At 51.8% G+C, this 14,161-nt stretch overlaps 1 protein-coding gene across 1 annotated transcript in view; it reads right to left on the bottom strand.

The window, feature by feature from the left end:
* Ece1 (endothelin converting enzyme 1) overlaps positions 1 to 14,161 on the bottom strand; it is a 45,773-nt gene that overhangs the window by 2,255 nt on the left and 29,357 nt on the right. Inside the window, exons 8-16 of the mRNA XM_013034703.1 lie at positions 13,632 to 13,746; positions 10,235 to 10,345; positions 8,753 to 8,851; positions 8,147 to 8,224; positions 6,403 to 6,506; positions 4,164 to 4,274; positions 3,543 to 3,610; positions 2,900 to 3,090; positions 2,303 to 2,398 (exon numbers count right to left, since the gene is read on the bottom strand). Of these exons, the coding sequence (XP_012890157.1) occupies positions 2,303 to 2,398; positions 2,900 to 3,090; positions 3,543 to 3,610; positions 4,164 to 4,274; positions 6,403 to 6,506; positions 8,147 to 8,224; positions 8,753 to 8,851; positions 10,235 to 10,345; positions 13,632 to 13,746 (973 nt within the window). The remainder of the gene's footprint in view (positions 1 to 2,302; positions 2,399 to 2,899; positions 3,091 to 3,542; positions 3,611 to 4,163; positions 4,275 to 6,402; positions 6,507 to 8,146; positions 8,225 to 8,752; positions 8,852 to 10,234; positions 10,346 to 13,631; positions 13,747 to 14,161) is intronic.

The raw sequence follows: 14,161 nt of genomic DNA, 5'->3' as shown, positions 1-14,161 counted from the left end.
CACATAAGCAAAAAGAAAAAAGCCAGAAGTGGTGCTGTGGCTCAGGGATAGCACCCAGGCCCAGATTTCAGGCCCCACGACCAGACCCCCCCCCCCAAAAAAGAAGAAGCTGAGGCAGGAGGATCTTGAATTCAAGGCCACCCTGGGCTAGCTAGTAAGCCACTGTCTCAAAAATCAAGGGAAAAAGAAACACCAAAGCTGAGCATATTACTCACCAGCTTAGAGACTCTCCAGTAGCTTCAGTTAATCTGTGAAAAAAGCCTAGTCTTCACTGGGGCCCACTGCTGGCAATGATCACTATCTCGCTCTGAGTCTCCAGCCTCACAGATCTTATAGTTGTTTGCACCTGTCTGAGTTTCTTCTTAAGTCAGCCTTGGCCTGACAGACTTAGCAAATTCCCAGCACATGGTAAATTCCTGCTGTCCTTCACATCTAGCTGAAAGGTGCTGTGAGCACTAGAGATGTGCTCTGTTGGGCTGGGAAGGTGGCTCAGTGGTAGAGTGCTTGCCTTGCATGCCTGAGGCCCTGGGTTCAATTCCTCAGCACCACATAAGCAAAACGAAAAAAAAAAGCCGAAAGTGGTGCTGTGGCTCAAGTGGTAGAGCACTAGCCTTGAGCTGAAGAGCTGAGGGACAGCGCCCAGGCCCAGAGTTCAGGCCCCATAACCTGACCCAAAAAAAACCCCCAAATTCTAGAGATGTGCTCTGTTTTGTTTTTCCTGGTGTTAGAGATTGAACTTGGGTCTGGATCAGCCTATGCGAGTACTCTCCCTCTAAGTTGCAGCCTAAAGTACTTTTTGTTGTTATTCTGGTACTGGAGTTTGGGCTCAGACTCAAGGCCAGACCACTCTTCCTTGGGTTTTTGCTCAAAGCTAGTGCTCTATCATTTGAGCCACACTATAAGAGTTTTTCAGATTTATCTTATCGCCTGACTTTAAACTGGGATCTTCAGATCTCAGCCTCCTGAGTAGCTAGGATTACAGGTGTGAGCCACCAGCTCTGGCTGAAGGTGCACTTCTCTATCCCCTGCATTTCCAGTTTTAGAATGCTCTTTGGAGTTGCAATTCCTTGGTCAGAGGCTTCCTTTCTTGGACCAGGGCACTCTCCCTTAACTTTCGTGCTCAATGCTGGCATCTTCCATGTGAGCCAGAGCTCTACTTCTGGCTGTTTGCTGGTTAACGGGAGATAAGAGTTTCATGGATTTCTCTGCTGGGGCTGACTTCAAGCCTCAATCCTCAGATTTCAGCCTCCTGAGCAGGGTTATGGGCATGAGCTACCAGTGCCCAGTAGGACTGCTTTTCTTTACTTTTGCCAGTCCTGCCTGGGCATTGTCCCTGAGCTTCATTTGCTCAAGGTTAGCACTCTACCACTTGAGCCACTGTGCCACTGTTTATGTGGTACTGAGGAATTGAACCTAGGGCTTCATGCATGCTAGGCAAGCACTCTACCACAGAGCCACATTCCCAGCCAGGACTGCTTTTCTTGATAGTTTATGGGAACCTTATCTCCTTCAATGCTAGTTTCCCAGCACCTAGTACAGTTCCTAGCACAAAGTATGTCCTCATTATTTGTTGAAAGAAGGAAGAAAATAACAAAAAATAAAATGAAAGGGCTGGGAAGGTGGCTCAGTGGTAGAGCGCTTGCCTTGCCTTGCATGCATGAGACCCTGGGTTCGATTCCTCAGCACCACATAAGCAAAAAAGAAAAAAACCGGAAGTGGCGCTGTGGCTCAAGTGGTAGAGCGCTAGCCTTGAGCTGAAGAGCTGAGGAACAGCGCCAGGCCCAGAATTCAGGCCCCATGACCGGACCAAAAACAAAACAAAACAAAACAAAAAAAAGGATTAGAGTGCTAGACTTAAGCAAAAAAGCTAAGGAACAGCACTCAGGCCCTGAGTTCCAGCCCTAGTACCCAACTTAAAAGGAAACAAAAACAACAAACCCTGAAAACAGGGCTGGGGGTGTGTGGCTAAGTGGATCAGGTATAGCAAACAGAAGGCTTTGAGTTCAAACCTCAGTACTGACCCCCAAAAGAAAAAAATGTCTAGAACCCTGGAATCAAAGGGGGCTTTAGTGGTCACCTTCTTCTCCAGCTACCAGATGCAGAATCTCTCTATTAGTGTTCCTGGCCTTTCCCTGCATCCCCCCATGACAGGAAGCCCGCTTCCTCACAGGCTGGTGTCCTGTGGACAATCTGAGCTCAGGAAGCATCCATGTAAGGCACGCTGCCTTTTGGCTCCAGAGCTCTTGGGCTAGTCTGCTGGCAGAAGGCACCTGTGTTTGGCGCTTTCTCCTAGCACACTCACCTGTGCAAACCCCAGGAAGAAGAGCTGGTTGTTGGTGAGCCCCAGGGTGGGTAATGTCTGCTCAGCCCCATTCTTCTTCACCCAGTTCTGGTAGGCCTGAAGCGAGAGAAAGGCAGAGCTTGGTGGAGTTGTCGAGAACGCCAACCCTGCTCACAGGCACAACCCTGCCAGATAGCATTTCTGCTCCTACGGCTGGGACACAGCCCTCTCTTCTCTGCTCCCCTCTTCCCTCTTGCCCACTCAGCTGATAACTCTAAAACTCTAAGGACTGCTGAGCCATCGGGTCTCATTTTCCTAGCAGTCTAATGGCACAGTCTGAGCCAAACATGGAGACCCACGAAGCTGGAACTGACCCTATACCTGCTGCCTCCTCTCTCCCTCACCCTCTGCTGCCTGACATGGTGGTGGCATTCCCTGCACAGGTGAGAGCAGGCAGGCTCTGCAGGAGCCAGCTTGGCCCTTCCCTAGGCCTCAAGCAGGCAGGCTTGGGGCAGGAAGCCCACTTCTTTCCCAGTCAGCTTTCCATCTGTCTTGCCAGCCCATTTCCGGGATGAGGAGGCTGAGGTGTGTGCAGGGCTGACCGTGGGGAGCACGCACCCGGTAGGCGGCCTTGAGGCCCCCATTGTCGGCGATGTTCTCCCCGAGGGTGTGGCGGCCGTTCACAGGCTCTCCATTCACGCTGTAGTTGCTGTACTGGCCTACCATGCACTCTGTCTGCCGCTTGAAGGCCTCCACCGATGAGTTCTTCCACCAGGGCCGGAGGTTCCCATCTTTGTCATACTCCCGGCCTGCTGGGCAGGGACCCATGCTCGCATCCCCAGCTCTCCTCCCCCCACCCCTGCCCCAGGCCACATGGGCAGAGACCCCCCATCCCCATGCTCTCTGCCTCCTCCTCTTGCCTGAGGGATCCCCAAGGCAGGCAGCAACAAGTGTGGACATTTGCTAGTAAGGAGGGCCTGATTTTGACTCTAACTGTGGACAGACCAGAGAGGTCTCTGGAATGGGGGGAGAAAGGCATACCGGCACCTGAGGGCTCTCATGCAGTCGCCCGAACACCCTGTGGCATAGCCACACCCCTTTTACAGACAAGGCTTGGAGAAAGACTTGCTGATGGCAGACCCAGGACTTGAACTCTGATCCTTCTGTCTCCAAAGCTAAGACCCTCAGAAGCAAAGGGACCAGGGAATAGGGGCAGGGGCCAGGAGCTGGTGGGCTTTAAGGGGACCCCATGCACCTGTACCTTGATCATCAAACGCATGGGTCAGTTCATGGCCCACGACGACACCGATGCCACCGAAGTTTAAGGCCCTGGAGGTTGGGGGGGGGGGTAGTGCACAAAGGTGAGGATGAAACCCTCCTAACCCCCCGGCGGGCTGGGTCTCTTGTCCAGTGGTATGAGCCTCGCCTCCAGGGCCTGACATGCAGCAGAGCTGCACCAGGATCTGCAGGGCTGCGGCCCCTAAGTCAGCTAACGTGAGCTGTGCCCACTGGGCACCAAGCAGGGGACTGGCAGCTCTGCAGACCCCACGCACCCCAGTGGCAGTCACCCCACATCCAGCCGGACCCAACCCAGGGCTGTGTGGCTTTCACTGGTAGGACAGCATCCCTTCCGCTCCCTAACTCCCCAGATGTCTTTAAATAAGGTCAGGAGCAGCATTTTCCCCAATGGGACTCTCAACTCCACCCAGTGCCCTGCAGTGAGGGGCTGCTAGAGCCAAGAGGCCCCTGTGGGAAGGGCAAGGGACGAGGAAGCTTTCTTCTGCGCCTTTTCACACAATCCCAGGTTGCCTGGCCCCCAGATGGCTCAGGGAATGGCGAGCTGTGGGCCTGGGGCTGTGCTGGGGCAGGGGTGGCAGCGTACTTGGGTGAAGAGCGGGTGTAGAAGGGCGCCTGCAGGATCCCAGCTGGAAACACAATCTCGTTCTTGGTGGGTGAATAGTAGGCATTCACCATGGGCGGGGTCATGCTCCACCTGCAGCCAGGCACATGACGGGGGAAGGGGGGCAGGCTCAGCACCACTGGGCGGCAAAGATGGCCATACCCCAGGGGCCTGAATCAAGAAGCTGAAAAACTTAGATTTTGCTTGGTGCCAGTGGCTCATGCCTGTTAATTCTAGCTACTCAGGAGGCTGAGATCTGAGGATTGCAGTTCAAAGCCAGCCCAGACAGGAAAGTTCCTGAGACTCTTATCTCCAATTAACTACCAAGAAAACTAGAAGTGAAGTGGTGGCTCAAAGTAGTAGAGTGCTAGCCTTGAGGAAAAAAACAGTTCAGGGACAGGGCCCAGGCTCTGAGTTCAAGCCTCAGGACCAACAAAAAATAAAACAAAATCTTAGTGGGTGCCAGTGGCTCATGCCTGTCAATTCTAGCTACTCAGGAGGCTGAGATCTGACGATTGCAGTTCAAAGCCAGCCTGGACAGGAAAGACCGTGAGATTCCTCTCTACTAAACTACCAAACAAATTGGAATTGGAGCTATGGCTCAGTAGTAAGGTCCTAGCCTTAAGCAAAATGAAAGTCAGGGACAATGCCCAGGCTCTGAGTTCAAGCACCAGGACCAGCAGAAAAAAAAAAAAGAAGAAAATTAAAATCTCAAGCATTGTGTGGTGGCTCACACTTGTGCTCATAGCTCCTGAGGACGCTGAGGTGAGGAGGGGGAGAGGAATATCTATGAGACTCTACCTCAACAGAAAAAGCTAGACTATGGCAACTGCCTATCATCCCAGCACATAAATAGGAAGACTGTAGTCTAGTCTGGCTTGTAACAAATAAACAAACAAAAGGCCTAAAACAAGCAGAGCAAAAAGGCCTGGAGCCATGGCTCAAGTGCTACATTGCCTTTTTAGCAAGCACAAGACCTGAGTTCAAAACTTAGTACTGCAAACATTTTTCTTTTTTTGTCGGTTGTGGGGCAACTCTGGGCTTGGGCGCTGTCCCTGTGCTCTTCAGCTCAAGGCAAGCACTCTACCACTTGAGCCACAGTGCCACTTCTGGTTTTCTGAGTGGTTTATTGGAGATAAGACTCTCACGGACTTTCCTTTGAACTTCAATCCTCAGATCTCAGCCTCCTGAGTAGCTTGGATTACCCGTGTGAGTCTCCGGCACCCGGCTGCAAACATTAAAAACAAACAAACAAAAAAAACCTGGCAGCATGCCTGTACCATGTTGTGAAGATAAAACACCACCTTCTGTCTGTACACTGGGTGAAAATGGCAAACTTGGACCTGTTGTCCACCAGGGGGCGCCAAAGACAGCGAAAAGTTTCTTTTACCTCCAATTCTGTAGGAAGTTTTAGGAACTGAGTTTAGTCTGAGCTGTATTCATTTCTGGGCTCACTACAGCTGGGTTTTTTTGTTTTGTTTTGTTTTTTGTTTATTTTTCCCCCTGAGGGAACTGGTTTTCCTTCCTCTCCTTAAGACAAGGTCTCATACAATCTATATAGTCCAGGTGGTCTACAACGTACTATGCAGTCCAGGCTAGCCACAATTTCTCTCCTCCTGTTTCAGTTTCCAGAGTGCTAGGATTAATGGCATATGCTACCAATCCTGGCCATTTTTTTGTTTGTTTTTGAGTCTGGGCCCAGGGCCTTGCAGATACTAAGTAAGCACTTTATCACTGTGATACAAGACACTGGGGAGGCTAAGCAGGAGGGTCATTTTAGCCCAGGAGCTGGAGGGACAGCCTGGGTAAAAGAGACCACATCTTAAAAAATAAAAGAGAGAGAGACTAGAGCTGGTGAGGCCCCTGCCTAGGGCCTCCTCTCAGGGGGCCTGGCCTGCCTCTGTTCTCAGATCTGATCTGCATGGTGGCCCTGGAGCCAGCTCCTTCCATTCTATTTTTCGATAATGAAGGTGCTGAATGCTGACTCAGTGGAGCTGGGACCACTGCCAGGCTTCCTGTGCCAATGGGTTTGGGCATGGAGGGGCACAGACTTGGGTTTAGCCCAGCCAGGGCTTTCACCTCTGAGGGCACTCAGGACAGTTCCTGTCAGCCCAGGGCATGGCAGCGTGTGGCTGTGGGGAGCCTTGCGGCGGGGGGGGGGAACAGGGGGTGGGGAGAGGAGATGGCGGGGGGGGGCACTTCTGGCAGGGCTGGTACTCACTGGTCTCTGTTGGGCGCTTTCCTCAGCTGGTCAGCAGTCACCCTCCAGGAGAAGTTGAAAAAGCGCATGGCGTTCTCAAAGTAGAGGTCTGGAACCGCAGTGTACTGGAATGGGAAAAGTGGAGTCAGCCAGGCTGGGAACAGATCTGGACTGAGAGCACCTTCTAGAACCAAGGACATTGAGATCCCACAAGGTTAATAAGAGCAGAGAACGAACTGCGGCAGGGGCTCTGGGAGGCGAGGGCTGTGGGCTCCAGTTCCATCCTGTCCTCACTGGGCTGGGGCCTGGTGCCCACTCTCTCCCTGCCAGGCCCCCACTGAGAGCTTCACCCAGGGCTTCTACCTGTTGCAGGGTGCCCTGGACCTGAGCCTTAGGCAAGGAGAAAGGGCTCCACACTGGTTGGCAGAACTTTCTGGAATGATGGACATATTCTCTGCCTGCCCTAGCTTTTATGGTAGATGTCAGCAACATCTGGCATCTGGAACGTGCGCACGTGGCTTTTCACACTTAATTTAGATTCATTAAATAACGCTAGTAGCTACCAACTGGACAGCACAGAGCTACTAAATGGAGTGGAAGTTGGCTCTGCAGGCCAGACATTCACACCACATGCCTTCACCACGCGGCCGGCCCCCCACGCTTCTCCCCCCGTGGCTCCCATGAGCCCCTGAATCTTGCATCATGATTTCCTAGAACACCCTAAATGGTTCTCAAGAAATTGGATGAGCCTCAGATTATGGAACACTAACTCTTTTTTGCTGGCACTGCAGTCTGAACTTAGGGCCTTGTGCTTTCTCAGCTTGCTTACTTGGCTGGTGCTTTACCATTTAAGCCATGCCTCCAGTCCAGCTTTTTTTCTGGATATTTTGGTTTCTTTTGTCAGTTGTGGGGCTTGAATTTCTGGTTATTTTGAAAACAGAGCATTGTGGACTTTTCTGCTCAGACTAGTCTGAAACCAGGATCCTTTGGATCTCAACCTCCTAAGGAACTACAATTATGGGCGTGAGCTACTGATGCTCAGCTCAAAAGTAATTTTGATAGTCTCAGGTTGTAAATACAACCATAAGAAGTTATTATAATTTCAAACATTTCAAATCAGGGGAATGTACAAAACTTTGTCATTTGGGTCAAAACCACAATCCACTTAAAGAGTGGTTTGCTACAAGCTGTAACTAGTAGGTATCCTGAAGTTACCCTGGCTGCCTAAACTAAGCTTAAAAAATGTACTGGGGATTTATGCTGCTTCTCATGAGCATTTCAAGGTCAAAATCAGAGGCCCCTGTTTTCTTGGAGGGGGGGTAACTCAGGCAGCAGCTCTGGGGGCAGGAGCGACGGGCTTGAGGGGCTCCACCTTCCACTCTACCCAGGATGCTTTAGGGCACTGGTTCTCTCTGTACTTTTGAAAGGTGTTCACTCACTCTTTGTGCTGGGGATGGAACCAAGGGTCGCAGGCCAGCTAAGCACAAGACTCTCCCATGGAGCCACACCCCAGCCAGTCCCCCATTATTTCCAACTCACTGACTGGAGTCCACGCTTCCAGAGGGGTGCCCAAGCAGGTGTTCAGGGAATGACTGTGGGGCACTGATGTGAAGTGGCAGGGTCCATCCCCAGACCCCATCCCACCTCAACCTGCAATGTCTCAACAGCCTGCAGCCACCACCAACCAGCATCCCAAACCGGACCCAGCTCCTCCTTCCCCTGTCCCACAGGGGCGGGAGGGAGGGGATGGGAGGAGGCCACTCACGTCATTGAACACTTTGTCCAGCTCCTTGGGGTCCATGATGAAGTTGGGGTAGCCTATCATGTTGTAGATGGCGTCCGCCTGGACAGGAGGGACATAGAGGAAGTGAGCGCCCAGTGCGACCCGCATCAGGGGCTGCGCTGAGGGGAGACAGTGCCCACTTCTTCCCTCCTGAGGCCTTTCACTTCTTTTTCTGGAAGGATCCCCACTTGCTTGTCTAACTTCTGCTTATCTTTAAGGTCTTTGCTTCAATGTCACTCCTCCAAGGGAAGGTTATGATTTGAAGGTGTTCCCCAAAGTTATGTGTGGGAAACTTTCGTGTGTGTGTGTGTGTGTGTGTGTGTGTGTGTGAGCGCATGCGTGTGCGTATGCTAGTATCAGGCCTTGAACTCAGGGCCCTCCCTCCTCACGCCCTCTCCTGTGCGTGTGCACTGGGGGTCTTCTGCCATGGACCACGAGACAATGGCTTCAGGATCTCCCCATCCTGCCCTTGTCTCTCAAGCCAGGATGGCATCTGCACATGCCCACAGGCAGAGCTAGTGCCTCCTCCTACCTCTTACCTCACTGTGCCCTCTGCCTCAGTGACCTCCAACTCCTATACAGCCTCACCTTCTCCTTGGCTGACTTCCGGGTCTCTTCGTCCATCCACTTGAGGGTACTCAGGCTCTCTTCAAACGCCTTCTTGATCTCCAGGATTATCTCACTGGCCTGAGGAGACAGATGCTGTGCTTACTGGGAAGGCCCGGGCCCTGCCCCTCCTAAATGGAGCAGGTGCCTACCAGCCAGAGGCTAAGCCCAGGCTCCATGCCAGGCTAAGAAGGGGACCACACTCGTGTTTGCAGACCACATTGCTACCACCAGCACTTTACAGGACAGGACTTCCAGGATCAAGTGAACCAAGACAAGCTTTGGGGAACTTAGAAATGGCTCTGCTGCAGGACTTTTCAAGCCTTTAATATGGAAAAGTACCTTGAGACTTTGAGAGGATGCTAGAACCCACAGAACCCAGAGCCTTTCCCAGACTGACTGGACCCCAGAGATGCTGTGTTCATGGAGGAGATGACCCAGAGACCAAAGACAGAGGTGGAAGATTCTAGAAAAGGGGAAGGCAAAGTCATGCAGCAGGGAGGTTGGTGGGATTGAGAGACCTCAACTCAGATTTGAGTCCCCATTTGCTAACCTTAGATGGCAGATGAGAGCTACACAATCAGTACTTTTAGTGACAAAAACTGTAGCCAGGCATGGAGATGTATGCCTGTAATCATAGCACTCAGGAGGCTAAGAATCCAGAGTTCAAGGCCAGCCTGGACTACACAGGTAAGGCCCCATCCTAAAAAAACTAAAAATTTAGCTGGGTGCCGGTAGCTCACACCTGTAATACTAGCTACTCAGAAGGTTGAGATCTGAGGATCACAGTTCAAAGCCAGCCTGGGCAGGAAAGTCCATGAGACTCTTATCTCCAATTAATCACCAAAAAAGCCAGAAATGGAGCTGTGGCTCAAGTAGTAGAGGACTAGCCTTGAGAATAAAAGCTCAGGGACAGCAACCAGGTCCTGAGTTCAAGCCCTAATTCTAGCAGCAGCAGCAACAACAACAAAACCCATCAGAAGGTCATAAAAACCATAACAATAATACAATTGCCACCACTAGTTGGGCCTTATTTTGTGGCAGTGCTACCCCCTGATCACATGGAGGGTGAATTGTTTGAGCCACCGGTCTAGGCAGTGACAGAGCCAGGGTATGAACTGGGGCCTAGTGGTCTCCAGGACAGTTTTCAATAATTCTTAGAACAATGCTGTCACCAGAGAGTAAGAAATGTCACCCTCTGGGCTACAACAGCTCTGCTCACCTTATTTTGCTGGACCTTTCAGAGCCCTGGGAGCTAAAGATGGCTGCTGTATCTCAGGGGTCACTGGGAGGGCCAAGGTGGAGAAGACAGACAGGCAGACATAATAGCAGCTCCTGGCCTGGAAGCCCTGAGAATGGGGACCTCTCATTGAAGGCTGGACTCTGGGCTACCTCCCTGGAGCTGGAAAGTTCCAGAGTGTGAGAGGGGCGGGGCAGACAGGCAGGCATGCCTGAAGCACTTACCACGTTCTTGCTGTCCTCCGCAAAGGTGGCTTTGACAAACATGGGGCCGAGGGCAAAGCCCAGGCTGTTGTCCGTGTCACTCACACAGAACTTCCAGCGAGGAAGGCACGTCTGCAAAGCACAAGGGGGGGGGGCGGGGAAGGGGCTTGGGCCCAGTCCTTCCAGAACATCCACCTTCCCTGGCCCAGTGGACCAAGAGGCCAGAGGTGCCGGCCTCTGTGCTTGGCTTTCTGGAACAGAGTGCCTGGGCCACGGCCATGCCCAGGGCCGCCGCACAGATGGGAAAAAGAAAACCAGTGAGGGGCAGCCACTGGCCCAGGGGAGCTCAGCAGAGAGGGCAGATGAGGGTTGATCTTGAGGTGGGAAGTCAGACACACCTTCCCTGTGTTCCCCTTCCACCTCCCTGACCTTCCTGTAGGACACAGGAATCCTGGGGGCAAAGGAACTCAGGAAGCTTCTGGTCCCCTGGCCCCCCCCCTTCACAGTGCCCTCTACCCTCTGTATGGCAACCCCTGGGGGTTCCAGGTTCACCTGCTGTGACCTCCCCTAAGCCCCCTAATGTGCAGGTGTCTCTGTATGAACCCAAAATAGGGTTCACAGGCTGCATCCGTCCCCCACGTGTTCCCTAAGTGTCAGCCTTGCTCACCCCGACCTGCGGGATGGCCCACTCCTGCTGGCCCCAAACCACCCACAGCCCATCAGCAGACAGGTGCTAAACAAAGCATGGTGCGTTCATACCTGGCACCAGAAAGGAACCAGTGACAATACAATATGGCCAATTCCCCACACTCATGCTGAACACAAGCAGCCGGTGTAGGAGCCCCTGGACACCCAGCTACACTTCCGGAGGGGGGCTGGAACTTACTACTCCCAGGATGGCAGGAGAAATGGGCTGTGGGAAGATCCTCCACCGCCCTGGGCAGTGGTTCCATGGTGACGTTCATTTGTCAAAATTAATTGAATTGTATGTTTGATGGATACTGAGTATTTCCTTGTTTGTAAATGATATCTTAGGGTTTTTTTGTTTTTTGTTGCTTGTGGGGCTTGAACTTTGGGGCCTGGGCGCTGTCCCTCAGCTCTTCAGCTCAGGCTAGTGCTCTACCATTTGAGCCACAGTGCCATTTCTAGTTTTCTGGTAGTTAATTGGAGATCAGAGTCTCAGAGACTTTCCTGCGTGGGCTGGCTTTGACCCACGATCCTCAGATCTCAGCCACTTGAGTAGCTAGGATTACAGGCAGAAGCCACCAGCGCCCAGCCTGATATCTTAGTGTTTAAATTGTCACCTGAGTGGAGGTGCATACCAGTCATCCCAGCTCTTGGGAGGCAGAGGCAGGAGGATCATGGGTAGAACAGGTAACGATGGCTTACACCCATATGCCTACTATGTAGGGGGCTAAGATCTAAGGATGGAGGTTAGGAACCAGCCTGGGCAGACAAGTCCAAGAGACTCTGATCTCCAAATAACCAGTGACATTTGGTATTGGAGGTGTGGGTGAAGTATAGATCTTTAGCTGTGAGAAAAAGAAAAGAAAAAGCTGAGTGAGGGCATAGGGCCCCAGTTCAAGCCCCAGTACCAGAAGAAAAAATTCTTCTAGACAAGAAAGGGAGGCATGGGCATTCTAGTCTTCTCTAAGTGTAGTACCCTAGATTTCTTCTTTTTTATTTTTTAGTGGTACCCAGGGCTTTGTGCTTGCTAGTCAGGTGCTCTACCATTTGAGCCACACCCTAGTCCTTTTTGCTTTAGTTTGTTTTTAGATAAAGTCTTACTCTCCCCTCCCCCGGTCATGAGGCTCCAACTCAGGGCCTTGGCACTATCCCTGAGCTTTTCTGCTTAAGGCTAGTGTTGTGCCATTTTGAGGCACAGCCCCACTTCCCATTTTCTGGTGGTTAATCAGAGATAAGCATCTTACAGACTTTCCTGGCTGGCTGGCTTTGAACCAAGATCCTCAGATTTCAGCTTCCTGAGTAGCTAGGCTGATAGGCATGAGCCAGCGACCAGCGACCAGCTGACTGTCACACTTTTGTCCAGGCTACCTTTTTACCAGAATCCCCCTACTTTGACCTCTTGAATATCTGGGATTACAGGATATATCAACCTCTACCTTGGCTTATTGGTTGAGATGGGGGTCTTGTTAACCTTTATTTTTTTTTTTTTGGTCAGTTGCGGGGCTTGAACTCTGGGCCTGGGCACTGTCCCTCAGCTCTTCAGCTCAAGGCAAGTACTCTACCACTTGAGCCACAGAAGCTCTTCTGGTTTTCTGGTGGTTTATTGAAGATAAGAGTCTCTTGGACTTTTCTGTTTGGGCTGGCTTTGAACCGTGATCTTTAGATCTCAGCCTCCTGAGGGGCTAGGATTACAGGCGTGAGCCACCAGTGCCCGGCTAACTTTTTTGTTTGTTTGTTTTTTTGGGTCCGGTTGTGGGGCCTGAACTCTGGGCCTGGGCGCTGTCCCTCAGCTCTTCAGCTCAAGGCTAGCGTTCTACCACTTGAGCCACAGCGCCACTTCTGGCTTTTTTCTTTTTGCTTATGTGGTGCTGAGGAATCAAATCCAGGGCCTCTGGCATGCAAGGCATGCGCTCTACCACTGAGCCACCTTCCCAGCCCCCCAGCTAACTTTTATCTAGGCTGGTCTCAGACCTTAATTTCTGCCTCCCCAGTAGTTAGGATCAAGTTTTCCGCCCCCCCCCAACTTTGTGTCCATTTGGATGTCTGCCTCAGCCTTCCTCACTCCTCCTGCCTTCCCCAGCAGAGAAGCCAGAGCTAGACAGACACATGGACTGCACCTGATCTGGCCAAGGCCTATCTATCATACAGGAGAGGACCAGTGGAAGCCTAACTTTGAGGCTCTGTGGAAGATCCAGGCTATGATGGCCGAACCATGGACACCTCCTTCTTCCCCACCCCTACTACTGATGTTTAAACTCACACTACTCAAGCTTGTTTTCCTGGCTGGCACTCTACCACTTAAGTCATACCTCTAGTCTAGCTTTTTGCTGGTTATTCTGATAGACTTTCAAGGACTTGTCTGCCTGGGATGGCCTCAAACCTCGATCCTTTGGATCTTAGCCTCCTGAGTAGCTAAGATTACAGCTGTGAGCCACTGGTGCCCAGCTTTTGGACAGATTCTTACCCACTGTTGCTATGTATCCTGGAATTCCCCCTGCCTCAGCCTCTGCATGCTGGGACTCCAGAAGTACACCACCACAGCTGGCTCAGGAGAGTGTTTGCATAAACTCATTTCCTCCAGCATGCACATTCCTATTCAAACACCCATGTCTACCTCCTTCCTGAGTGTCATGGCCCTACAGGGGACTGCGGTCTCACCAGCCCTGGGCCCAGGGTCTAGCACACAGGAGGTATTAAACACACACTTGAGAACACACAGGCACAGCCTCACCTTCTTGGTCCCGTACATGACTTCCATGAACTTTTCATCGGCATCCTGGAAGCGCTGATCGAGAAAGGAACTCGTTTTACGAACCAGGTTCCAGATCATATAGTTGTTGAGCAGGCTGAGAGAAGAGACTGGGAATCAGAAACGCCCTGGCAGCACTTCCCCTCCTGGCCCTTAGGTGGCGCTCAAACCCCAGCCTCAGAATCCAAGCTCTTTCCCAGACTGTCCAAGAGGGATGGTTGCTACTTTCCAAGCACAGGGAATTGTGTTTTGCTCTTTTTTGTTTTGCTTTGTTGTTGTTGTGGGGCTTGAACTCACGGCATAGGATTTTTTGGTTTGTTTGTTTGTTTTTTTGGGTCCGGTTGTGGGGCCTGAACTCTGGGCCTGGGTGCTGTCCCTCAGCTCTTCAGCTCAAGGCTAGCGCTCTACCACTTGAGCCACCATGCCACTTATGGCTTTTTTCTTTTTGCTTATGTGGTGCTGAGGAATCGAACCCAGGGCCTCAGGCATGCAAGGCAAACACTCTACCACTG

The sequence above is a fragment of the Dipodomys ordii genome, unplaced genomic scaffold (assembly GCF_000151885.1).
Source record: "Dipodomys ordii isolate 6190 unplaced genomic scaffold, Dord_2.0 Scaffold6, whole genome shotgun sequence".
Lineage (NCBI taxonomy): Eukaryota > Metazoa > Chordata > Mammalia > Rodentia > Heteromyidae > Dipodomys > Dipodomys ordii.
The sequence above is the reverse complement of the archived record's forward strand: the minus strand, read 5'-3'. Positions and strand labels throughout refer to the sequence as shown.